The sequence below is a fragment of the Vanellus vanellus genome (genome assembly GCF_965231255.1).
Source record: "Vanellus vanellus genome assembly, contig: HAP1_SCAFFOLD_2313, whole genome shotgun sequence".
Lineage (NCBI taxonomy): Eukaryota > Metazoa > Chordata > Aves > Charadriiformes > Charadriidae > Vanellus > Vanellus vanellus.
The window spans coordinates 1-12,777 of NW_028128123.1; the positions used below are offsets into that span (position 1 = coordinate 1).

A 12,777-nucleotide genomic window follows, 5' to 3' on the forward strand; every position below is an offset into this window, starting at 1 on the left:
GGGGGGTGTCTGAGGAGTTGGGGGACCCCCAGTTGTGTGGTGGCGAGGTGGGGGGGGGGGGGATCCCAGGAATTGGGGGGTCCAAAAAAGGTGGGTGACCCACAGTGGGGGGGGTCCCAGGAATTGGGGGGTCCCCAGAGCCGGGGGGGGTAAGGTTTGGGGTCCCAAAGTTGGGGGGGGGGGTCTGAGGAGTTGGGGGACCCCCAGTTGTGTGGTGGCGAGGGGGGGGGGGGGGGGGGAGGTCCCAGGAATTGGGGGGTGGGGGGCCCAGTGCTGGAAAAAGGGGGGGTGCTGGGACATGGGGGGGTGCTGGGACATGGGGGGTGCCCCCCAAATTTGGGGGGGGGTCACTCACCTTGTGCTTCTTGCCTGGTTCCTTATGGTGCTGCTTGTCCATGGTGGTGGCGAGGGGGGGGGACGGGACACGCACAGGAGCTGCCAGCGGTGTCACCTCGGGGGGGGCCCCCCCCGGCTTTTATGGGTGCACAGGGCGGGGGGGGGGGGGGACAGACTTTGCCCTGGGCGGCGCCTCCCCGGGGGGGGGGGGGGGGGGCAATATTTGTTGGGGGGGGGTTATTTGCATGGGTGTCTATTTGGGGAGGGGGGGAAGAGGGTTTAGGGGACCCCCACCCCACCCAAAGAGATCTTGTCCCCACCCCAAATTTCCCCGGGGGGGGGGGAAATAGGGAGAAACACCCCCCCCCCCCCCCCCCCAAAAGGCGTGTCCCGGATCAAGGGTTAAGCAATGCTGAGCCAGCAAATTTGGGGTGCTGGGGGGGGGGGGGGAAGTGGGGGCCACCCCCCCAACACCTACAGGGACTTCAACACCCAATTTTGCCCCCCCCCCCCCCCCCCCAAAAAAGGCCTCATCCAGGGGGTCAACCCCCCTCAAAGAGACCCCCACCATGTTTTAGCCCCCCCCCCCCCCCCCCCCCGTTTTTTTCAGGGGTTCCCCCCCTCCACGTTTTTTTTTTTGGGGTGTGTCCCCCCCCCCCAATAATCCCGAGCCCCCCCCCAGATGGGTGGTTCACATCTCCCTTTATTCAGGAAAAAAAAGAAATAATATATATAACAAGAAACACCCCCCCCGCACCCCCCCCCCCCAAATAATTAATTAAGCTGATTGATTCGACACAATGATCACAACCCCCCCCCCCCCCCCCCAAAAATCAGGGTCCCCCCAAATCACCGCACTCCCCCCCCTTTAAAAAAAAAAAAATCACTGGAAACCCCTTAAAATCACTGTGCCCCCCCCCCCCCCCCCCCCAGTTTGGGTCCAACCAGTGGCTGAATCCGGGTGGGAAAAACTGGAAAAAGGAAAAAGGGGGGAGACATTCCCCCCAAGAGAGAGGGGGGAGGGGGGGGGGGGCTTTATTCCCCCCCCCTCCGATTATTCTACCACCCCCCCCCTCTTTTTTTTTTTTCTACAAAACAATTAAAAAACCGCCCCGGCAAAAGATGGGAAAAAAAATAAAAAAATCATTATAAAGAAGGAAAGCGGGTGCTCAAAATGCACCAGAAATCCCTATTTTTGGGGTTCTTTTTTTTTTTTAAGGGGGGGGGGGGGGAGTGTCGTCCCCCCCCCTCCTTTAGAGGGTGTAGGCGTTGCTCATCAAATATTCCGTATCGTCCCGGGGATTCCACGGCATTCCCGGTGTGGTTAATTCGGTTTTTTTCCGGCACGTTTTGAGCGCGACGTCAACTACGAAACCCACCAAAACGGCGGCGGGGACGGCCAGGAGCAACCCCAGTGCCAACCCTGAGAGGAGGGGGAAGGGGGACACCCCCCCCAAAAAAAAAAAAAATATGAGAGGGGGGACACCACACCGAGAAATCCCCAAAAAAGGGGGTGTGGGGAGCGCCGCCGCCGCCGTTCTTACCTTTCGCCGAGAAGAAAACGCCGCCCAAATCGCCGCCGGTGTCACCTACGGAATGGAAACGGTGATGTCCCCAAAGCCACCGGGGATGTGTCATTTGGTGTGTCGGTCCCGTCCCCCCCCCCCCCAACCTCACCTTTTTTGGGGTGACAGCGGTTTAAACAATCCTCTTCGGTCTGATAGTTGTTTTTATTTCCCCGGCAGCCGCCGTAGATAAATTGGTGACAAGTTTGGTTGACGGGGACGTAGTACCATCGGGGGAAGGAGGCACGGCACGGGCCGGTCAGCCGGGGGGCGGCGCAGTGTTCTGAAAAAAAAAAGGGGGGGGGGGACAGAGTCAGCGTGACACCCCCCCCTCCCCCCCTTCTTCTAAAATGCCCAAATTTTGAAGGGGAAGGAGGAAATTCGGCAAAAGGGCGTAGAGGTTTGTTTTACCGGCGTAGAGGGCGTCGGGCGGGGAGGGGCGGTGGGGGGGTGACGGCGAAACTGCGGAAAAGGAGAAAAAAAAAAAACAAAAAACAACGAAAAAAAATTAGAGAGAGGGGGTTGGGGTGTCCGGCGGTGAAATAATTAAAAAAAAACAGAATGAGGGTTCTTTGGGGGTGTTTGAGAGTAAAATGATAAAACTGCCCAAAATGACCCAATTTGGTGGAGTATTTGGGGGTGTTTGATACCGAAACAATGAAAAGAACCCCAAAATGACCCAATTTGGTGGAGTGTTTGATACCGAAACAGTGAAAAAAACCCAAAATGACCCAATTTGGTGGAGTATTTGATACCGAAACAGTGAAAAGAACCCCAAAATGACCCAATTTGGTGGAGTGTTTGGGGGTGTTTGATACCGAAACAGTGAAAAGAACCCCCAAATGACCCAATTTGGTGGACTATTTGGGGGTATCTGATACCGAAAGAATGAAAAGAACCCCAAAATGACCCAATTTGGTGGAGTATTTGATACCGAAACAGTGAAAAAAAAAACCAAAATGACCCAATTTGGTGGACTGTTTGGGGTGTTTGATACCGAAACAGTGAAAAGAACCCCAAAATGACCCAATTTGGTGGAGTATTTGTTACCGAAAGAATGAAAAGAACCCCAAAATGACCCAATTTGTTGGAGTATTTGGGGGTGTTTGATACCAAAACAGTGAAAAGAACCCCAAAATGACCCAATTTGGTGGAGTATTTGATACCAAAACAGTGAAAAGAACCCCAAAATGACCCAATTTGGTGGAGTATTTGATACCGAAACAATGAAAAGAACCCCAAAATGACCCAATTTGGTGGAGTGTTTGGGGGTGTTTGATACCAAAACAGTAAAAAGAACCCCAAAATGACCCAATTTGGTGGAGTATTTGGGGGTGTTTGATACCGAAACAGTGAAAAGAACCCCAAAATGACCCAATTTGGTGGAGTATTTGGGGGTGTTTGATACCGAAACAGTGAAAAGAACCCCCAAATGACCCAATTTGGTGGAGTATTTGATACCGAAACAGTGAAAAGAACCCCAAAATGACCCCATTTGGGGGTATCTGATACCGAAACAGTGAAAAGAACCCCAAAATGACCCAATTTGGTGGAGTATTTGATACCGAAACAGTGAAAAGAACCCCAAAATGACCCAATTTGGTGGAGTGTTTGGGGGTATCTGATACCGAAACAGTGAAAAGAACCCCAAAATGACCCAATTTAATGGAGTATTTGATACCGAAACAGTGAAAAGAACCCCAAAATGACCCAATTTGGTGGACTGTCTGGGGGTATCCGATACCGAAACAGTGAAAAGAACCCCAAAATGACCCAATTTGGTGGAGTGTTTGATACCGAAACAGTGAAAGGAACCCCAAAATGACCCAATTTGGTGGAGTATTTGGGGGTGTTTGATACCGAAAGAATGAAAAGAACCCCAAAATGACCCCATTTGGTGGAGTGTTTGGGGGTGTTTGATACCGAAACAGTGAAAAGAACCCCAAAATGACCAATTTTGGTGGAGTGTTTGGGGGTATTTGAAACCAAAACTATAAAAGAGCCCAATTTGGTGGATAATTTGGGACGTTTGATGCCAAATCAAGAAACGGAGCCAATTCAGTAGGTGATTTTGGGTTTTTTTTTTATGCCAAAACTATAAAAGAGCCCAATTGGGTGGATAATTTTGGGGTGTTTGATGCCGAAACTATAAAAGAGCCCAATCGGGTGGATAATTTTGGGGTGTTTGATGCCGAAACTATAGAAGAGCCCAATCGGGTGGATAATTTTGGGGTGTTTGATGCCGAAACTATAGAAGAGCCCAATCGGGTGGATAATTTTGGGGTGTTTGATGCCGAAACTACAGAATAGCCCAATTGGGTGGATAATTTTGGGACGTTTGATGCCGAAACTATAAAAGAGCCCAATTCGGTGGATAATTTTGGGGTGTTTGATGCCGAAACTATAGAATAGCCCAATTGGGTGGATAATTTTGGGGTGTTTGATGCCGAAACTATAAAAGAGCCCAATTGGGTGGATAATTTGGGACGTTTGATGCCGAAACTATAGAATAGCCCAATTTGGTGGATAATTTTGGGGTGCTTGATGCCAAAACTATAGAAGAGCCCAATTGGGTGGATAATTTTGGGGTGTTTGAAACCAAATCAAGCAACGGAGCCAATTCAGTAGGTGATTTTGGTTTTTTTTTTATGCCAAAACTATAGAATAGCCCAATTGGGTGGATAATTTTGGGGTGTTTGATACCGAAACTATAGAATAGCCCAATTGGGTGGATAATTTTGGGGTGTTTGATGCCAAAACTATAAAAGAGCCCAATTGGGTGGATAATTTTGGGGTGTTTGAAACCAAATCAAGCAACGGAGCCAATTCAGTAGGTGATTTTGGGGGGTTTTGATGCCAAAACCATAAAATAGCCCAATTTGATGGGGTTTGGAGGGGGGTTTTGACACCGAAATGCCCCGATTTTGGTGGGTTTGGAGGCTCTTACCCCCTCGGCAGCTCTCCCGGCACTGGTTCTCGCTGGGGAAGTTGTTGGCGTTGCCCCCGCAGCCGGTGAAGAAGAAGCTCTGGCAGACGCCGGCGGTGCCGTTGAACCACCACCGCGGCACCGAGTCCCGGCACTCGCCCAACGCCCGCGGCAGCCGGCACGGCTCTGGGGGGGGGGGGACGACAACGACGGCGTCAGAGGGCACCCCGGCACCCCCCCACACACCACCACGCACCCCGAATCGGGGCGGGAGCAACCCCCGGCACGAATAACGGCGCTTCTCTGTCCGAAAACGGCATTCCCCCCCCCTCCCAAAAAATACAATCCGAATAAACCGCCAATATGAGACCCCAAAATCCCGATAAACCGCCAGCAATTAATAAAATCCCGATAAACCGCCAACAATAGACCCCAAAGTACACAGATAAACCGCCGATAATTAATAAAATCCCAATAAACACCAATAAACCACTATTAAGAGAAAAGAAATCCAGATAAACCGCCAATAATTAATAAACCGCCGATAATAAAATCCCAATAAACCGCCGATAATAAAATCCCAATAAACCACTATTAAGAGACCAAAAAATCCGGATAAAACGCCAATAATTAATAAAATCCGAATAAACCCTTATTAAGAGACCCAAAAATACCAATAAACTGCCAATAATAAAATCCCAATAAACCACTATTAAGAGACCAAAAAATCCACGGATAAACCGCCAACAATTAATAAAATCCACGGATAAACCGCCAACAACAGACCCCAAAATACACGGTAAACCGCCGATAATAAATAAAATCCCGATAAACCGCCGATAATAAATAAAATCCCGATAAACCGCCGATAATAAATAAAATCCGAATACACCCTTATTAAGAGACCAAAAAATCCCAATAAACCGCCGATAATAAAATCCCAATAAACCACTATTAAGAGACCCAAAAATCCCAATAAACCACTATTAAGAGACCCAAAAATCCCAATAAACCACTATTAAGAGATCCAAAAATCCCAATAAACCACTATTAAGAGACCCAAAAATCCCAATAAACCACTATTAAGAGACCCAAAAATCCCAATAAACCACTATTAAGAGACCCAAAAATCCCAATAAACCACTATTAAGAGACCCAAAAATCCCAATAAACCACTATTAAGAGACCCAAAAATCCCAATAAACCACTATTAAGAGACCCAAAAATCCCAATAAACCACTATTAAGAGAAAAGAAATCCAGATAAACCGCCAATAATTAATAAAATCCGAATACACCCTTATTAAGAGACAAAAAAATCCCAATAAACCGCCGATAATAAAATCCCAATAAACCGCCGATAATAAAATCCCAATAAACCACTATTAAGAGACCCAAAAATCCCAATAAACCACTATTAAGAGACCCAAAAATCCCAATAAACCACTATTAAGAGACCCAAAAATCCCAATAAACCACTATTAAGAGACCCAAAAATCCCAATAAACCACTATTAAGAGACCCAAAAATCCGGATAAACTGCCAATAATTAATAAAATCCGAATAAACCGCTGATAACAGACAAAAAAAATCCCAATAAACCGCCCATAAGAGCCAAAAACATCTCAATAAAGCGCCAATAAGAGACAAAAAAATACCAATAAACCACCGATCATAAAATACGAATAAACCGCCAATAAGAGACCCAAAAATATGGATAAACCGCCAATAAGAGATCCTCCCCAAAATACCGATAAACATCCGATAATAGACAAAAAAAAACAATAAACCGCCAATAATAAAAACGCGACTGAACCTGTCGTGGTTTGGGCCTCAAACCAGGACAAAACTTCCAATAAATACCAAAAAAATACGAATAAACCACCAATAAGAAACCAAATAATAAGAATAAACCACCACCAGTAAAATAAGAACAAACCAATTAAGAAACTGCATAAAAAGAAGAATAAACTGAAAAATAACAATAATAACCCCCCAAAACTGACACAGGGACCCCCTTAGGGCCCTTACAGAGGCCCCCAGAGCCCCCCCCACTTCTGGGACCCCCCCAAAACGCCCCCGGGACCCCCCTAAAGGTCAGAACCCCCTCAGCCCCCCCCCCCAAAACTGACAGAGAGACCCCCACTTACGGCCCTTAGAGAGGCCCCCTGAGCCCCCCCCCAACCCCACAGTGCCCCTCAAGTGCCCTCAGAGCCCCCCCCTCGATGCTATAACCCCCCAAACCCCCCCGGGACCCCCCTGAAGGTCAGAACCCCCTCAGCCCACCCCCAAATCCTCAGAGCCCCCCCAAGACTGATCCAGGGACCCCACTTAGGGCCCTTAGAGAAGCCCCCAGAGCCCCCCCAAATCCACAGTGCCCCCCCAGGAGCACTCAGAGCCCCCCCAAAACTGATCCAGGGACTCCCCTTAGGGCCCTTAGAGAGGCCCCCAGAGCCCCCCCAAATCCACAGTGCCCCCCCAGGAGCATAACAGTCCCCCCTCAATTCTGGGACCCCCCAAAACCCCCACAGGGACCCCCCTAAAGGTCAGAAACCCCCTCAGTGCCCCCCCGCAAACCCTCAGAGCTCTCCCAAAACTGATCCAGGGACCCCTCCTTAGGATCCTTAGAGAGGCCCCCAGAGCCCCCCCAAATCCACAAAATCCACAGTGCTCCCCCAGGAGCACTCAGAGCCCCCCCTCACTTCTGGGACCCCCCAACCCCCCCCCAGGGACCCCCCTAAAGGTCAGAACCTCCTCAGCCCCCCCCCCCAAAACTGACAGAGAGACCCCCACTTACGGCCCTTAGAGAGGCCCCCTGAGCCCCCCCCCAACCCCACAGTGCCCCTCAAGTGCCCTCAGAGCCCCCCCCTCGATGCTATAACCCCCCAAACCCCCCCGGGACCCCCCTGAAGGTCAGAACCCCCTCAGCCCACCCCCAAATCCTCAGAGCCCCCCAAAACTGACCCAGGGACGCCCCTTAGGGCCCTTAGAGAGGCCCCCAGAGCCCCCCCAAATCCACAGTGCCCCCCCAGGAGCATAAGAGCCCCACCTCAATTCTGGGACCCCCCTAAAGGTCATAAACCCCCTCAGTGCCCCCCCCAAACCCTCAGAGCTTCCCCAAAACTGGCCCAGAGACCCCCCCCTTAGGGCCCTTAGAGAGGCCCCCAGCGACCCCCCCCAAAAGGTCAAGACCCCCTCAGGGGCCTGGAAGGCCGCGACCCTCCAATTCCCCCCCTCAGGATCCGCCGCCCCCCCCACACCCCCAGCAGGCTGCGGCCTACCCACGAGAAGGCCCCAAAGGCCGCCACCTCCCCCCCCCTCCCCGCCCATTAACCCCCTCCCCGGGGCCTGGAGGCGGCCGGTACCGGGCGGGGGAGACCCGTCGGGCCCGGGCCAGGCCTGGCTGAGGGCGGCGGCGGCAGCGGGCAGGAAGAGGAGCACCAGCAAGAGCGGGAGGAACCGCCTGGCCGCCATAGCGGCCGCCGCTTACGTCACACAGGTGCGCCCCGCCCCGCCTGCGTCACACAGGTGCGCCCCGCCCTGACAAGCCACGCCCCCGCCAGGCCTAACCCCGCCCCGCCAGGCCAAACCCCGCCCCGCCAGGCCTAGCCCCGCCCCGCCAGGCTACACCACGCCCCCCCAGGCTAAGCCCCGCCCCGCCAGGCTACACCCCGCCCTTCCCGGCCAAACCCCGCCCCGCCGCCCAGCCAAACCCCGCCCCCGGGGCTCTGCCGCTAAGCCCCGCCCCTTTATTTGCATACGGCGCGGGAGGAGGTGCTGCGCCACGCCCCTGGGGGAGCCGCATAGGGGCTATAGGGGTTGGGGGGGGGGGCTATAGGGTTAGTGGGGGCTGTGAGTGCTAGAGGGGCTATAGGGGGCTATAGGGTTATGGGAGGTGTAATTGCTATAGGGGCTATAGGGCGCTATAGGGTTTGGGGGGGTGGGGGGACCATAGAGTTAGTGGGGCTGTGGGGACTATAGGGGGCTATAGGGTTTGGGGGGTGTGAGGGCTATAGGGGGCTATGGGTTAGGTGGGCTGTGGGTGCTATGGGGCTCTATAGGGGGCTATAGGGTTAGAGGAGCTGTAGGTCCTGTAGGGTGCTATGGGGTCTATAGGGTTAGAGGAGCTGTTGCCGCTATAGGGTCTAGAGGAGCTGTGGGTGCTATAGGGGCCTATAGGGTTAGGGAAGCTGTAGGCGCTATAGGGGTCTATAGGGTTAGGGGAGCTGTAGGCGCTATAGGGGTCTATAGGGTTAGGGGAGCTGTAGGGTGCTGTGGGGTCTATAGGGGTCTATAGGATCTATAGGGTCAGGGGAGCTGTAGGGCGCTATGGGGTCTATAGGGTTAGGGGAACTGTAGGCGCTATAGGGGTCTATAGGGTCAGAGGAGCTGTAGGGCGCTGTGGGGTCTACAGGGTCAGGGGAGCTGTAGGCGCTATAGGGGTCTGTAGGGTCAGGGGAGCTGTAGGGCGCTATGGGGTCTATAGGGGTCTATAGGGGTCTATAGGGGTCTATAGGGTCTATAGGAGCTGTAGGGCACTATGGGATCTATAGGGTCAGGGGAGCTGTAGGGCGCTATAGGATCTATAGGGTCAGGGGAGCTGTAGGGCACTGTGGGGTCTATAGGGGTCTATAGGGGTCTATAGGGTCAGGGGAGCTGTAGGGCGCTGTGGGATCTATAGGGGTCTATAGGGGTCTATAGGGGTCTATAGGGGTCTATAGGGTCAGAGGAGCTGTAGGGCGCTGTGGGGTCTATAGGGGTCTATAGGGATCTATAGGGGTCTATAGGGTCAGGGGAGCTGTAGGGCGCTATAGGTCTCTCCCCCCCCCGCCCTCCCCCATCACAGCCCCTCCCCCCGCCCTCCCGTAGCCCCGCCCCTCCCCCTCTCCCCCCCCCCCCGCCCCCTATAGCCACCGGCACCCGCCGCCCCCCCCCCCTCCCCCCGAGCGATGGCGGCGAACGGCGCGGGGGGGGGGCGGCGACCGGCCCCGGGAACGGCCCCGGGAACGGGAACGGGAGCGGGAACGGGACGGGGTCTGGGGGGGGGGGGAGGTCGCCAGGTCGCCCCCACCCCCCCGCCCGTAGCCCCGGGCTGCAGCGGCGACCGGCGCGGGCCACCGTTAAGTACAACCGGCGGGAGCTGCAGCGGCGTTTGGACACGGAACGGTGGATCGATCGGCGGCTGCAGGAGCTCTACCGGGGGCGGGTACGCACCGGGAACCGGGACCCGGGACGGGGATGGCAGCGGGAACCGGGAACGGGAGTGGGAACCGGGACGGGGATGGGGACGGCACTGGGAACAGGAACCGGGAACGGGAGCGGGAACTGGGATGGGGATGGGGACGGCACCGGGAGTGGGAACGGGAACGGGACTGGGAACGGGAGTGGGAATTGGGATGGGGATGGGGACGGCACCGGGAGCGGGAACGGGACTGGGAACGGGAGTGGGAATTGGGATGGGGATGGGGACGGCACCGGGAGCGGGAACGGGAGTGGGAATTGGGATGGGGATGGGGACGGCACCGGGAGTGGGAACGGGAACGGCACCGGGAACGGGAGCGGGAACCAGGATGGGGATGGGGACGGCACCGGGAGTGGGAACGGCACCGGGAGTGGGAACTGGGATGGGGATGGGGATGGCACTGGGAATGGGAACGGGAATGGGAACCGGGAGCAGGAACTGGGATGGGGACGGCACTGGGAACGGGAACCGGGAACAGGAGTGGGAACTGGGACGGGGATGGGGATGGCACTGGGAATGGGAACGGCACCAGGAACGGGAGCGGGAACTGGGATGGGGATGGGGATGGCACTGGGAATGGGAACAGGAACCGGGAACAGGAGTGGGAACTGGGACGGGGATGGGGACGGCACTGGGAGCGGGAACGGGAATGGGAACCGGGAGTGAGAACTGGGATGGGGATGGGGACGGCACTGGGAATGGGAACAGGAACGGGACTGGGAACGGGAGTGGGAACCGGGACGGGGATGGGGATGGCACTGGGAATGGGAACAGGAACCGGGAACAGGAGTGGGAACTGGGACGGGGATGGGGACAGCACTGGGAATGGGAGTGGGAACTGGGATGGGGATGGGGACGGCACTGGGAATGGGAGTGGGAACTGGGATGGGGATGGGGACGGCACTGGGAGTGGAAACGGGAGTGGCACCGGGAACAGGAGCAGGAACCGGGACGGGGATGGGGCCGGCACTGGGTACCGGGAATGGGAGCGGGAACTGGGATGGGGACGGCACCGGGAGCGGGAACTGGGATGGCACCGGGTACCGGGAGTGGGAATGGGAACCGGGATGGGGACGGCACTGGGAACCGGGAACGGGAACCAGGATGGGGGATGGGGAATGGGGACGACACCGGGAATCAGGAACGGGATGGGGACAGCACCGGGAGTGGGAACGGGGACGGGAACTGGGATGGGGACGGGGACGGGGACAGGGACGGCATTGGGAATGGGGATGGGAACTGGGACGGCACCGGGAACTGGGGACGGGGACAGGGACGGGACTGGGGATGGCATTGGGAACGGGGAACGGGGAACGGGAATGGCATCAGGAATTGGGAGCGGGAAACTGGGAACCGGGATGCGGATGGGGACAGGGACAGGAGTGGCACTGGGAGTGGGAAGTGGGAACTGGGATGGGGACGGCACTGGGAACTGGGGACGGGAATGGGAAATGGGATTGGGAATGGGGGACAGGAACGGGATAGGGGACACTGGGAATGGGGGGGACACGGGGGGGGTTGGGGACACACCGGGGGGGTTGGGGACACACTGGGGGGGGTGTGTGGGAACTTGGGGACCCCCAGGACCCCCTTTGGGGGGGGTTGGGGACACTTAGTGTGGACAGAGGGGACCCCCCCACGCGTGGGGGGGGGACACGGGGGGGGTGGGGGACATACTGGGGGGGTTGGCGACATACTGGGGGGGTGGGGACACACTGGGGGTGCGCGTGGGAACTTGGGGACCCCCAGGACCCCCCGGGGGGGGGGGTTGGGGCCACTTAGTGTGGACAGAGGGGACCCCCCCACGCGTGGGGGGGGGACACACTGGGGGGATTGGGGTCATACTGGGGGGTTGGCGACATACTGGGGGGGGTGGGGACACACTGGGGGGGTGTGTGGGATCTTGGGGACCCCCAGGACCCCCCGGGGGGGGGGGTTGGGGCCACTTAGTGTGGACAGAGGGACCCCCCCCACGCGTGGGGGGGGGGGACACACTGGGGGGGTTGGGGACACACTGGGGGGGTTGGGGACATACTGGGGGGGTTGGGGACACACTGGGGGGGTGTGTGGGATCTTGGGGACCCCCAGGACCCCCTTTGGGGGGGGGTTGGGGCCACTTAGTGTGCACAGAGGGGACCCCCCCACGCGTGGGGGGGGGACACGGGGGGGGTGGGGGACACGGGGGGGGGTTGGGAACACACCGGGGGGAGTGTGTGTGGGGGATCTTGGGGACCCCCAGGACCCCCTTTGGGGGGGGTTGGGGCCACTTAGTGGGTGTCCCTCGGGTGGGGGGGGGGGCCGTGGGGTGCCGGGTGGTTTTGGGGACCCCCACGGGTGTGTGTCCCCCCCCCCCCCCCCCGTGGGCAGGAGGGGGAGATGCCGGACGAGGTGAACATCGACGACCTCCTGGAACTGGAGACGGACGAAGAACGAGTCCAGAAACTTCAGGTGGGGTATTTTTTTGGGGGGGGGGGGCACCCCACGCGTGTTTTTGGGGGGGGGGACAAGCCTGACACCCCCCCCTTTTTTTTTGGGTTTTTTTTTTTTTGGTTTTTTTAGGACATCCTGAAGTCGTGCGCCGCCAACACCGAAGTACGCGCTGAGGATTGGGGGGGGGGGGGGGGTGTCCCCCATAGGGGTGGGGGGGACATGAGTGGGTGCGGGGGGGGGCCCACGCTGTCACCAGTTTCACCAGTTCCCCCCCCCCCC

The 12,777-nt window shown here is 56.6% G+C and overlaps 2 protein-coding genes across 2 annotated transcripts; one reads left to right on the forward strand and one right to left on the reverse strand.

Annotated features, from left to right (window-relative positions):
- Positions 1–1,452: 1,452 nt before the first annotated feature.
- On the reverse strand, positions 1,453–8,310 carry LOC309684708 (putative Kunitz-type serine protease inhibitor). The gene is made up of 6 exons (XM_082500576.1): positions 8,192–8,310; positions 4,849–5,013; positions 2,313–2,363; positions 2,014–2,184; positions 1,881–1,925; positions 1,453–1,759 (listed from the first exon to the last, which is right to left on the reverse strand). Exons 1-6 carry the CDS (start codon positions 8,298–8,300, stop codon positions 1,590–1,592), a joined length of 711 nt encoding a protein of 236 aa, XP_082356702.1. The 5' UTR covers positions 8,301–8,310; the 3' UTR covers positions 1,453–1,589.
- A 538-nt stretch (positions 8,311–8,848) lies between these two features.
- On the forward strand, positions 8,849–12,660 carry LOC309684709 (protein phosphatase 1 regulatory subunit 14A-like; the record flags this gene model as incomplete). Its single annotated transcript, XM_082500577.1, has 4 exons — positions 8,849–8,852; positions 9,737–10,032; positions 12,436–12,516; positions 12,628–12,660. Coding segments are annotated over 4 exons (414 nt in total), but the record flags the coding sequence as incomplete, so codon positions are not given.
- Between the last annotated feature and the right edge of the window lie 117 nt (positions 12,661–12,777).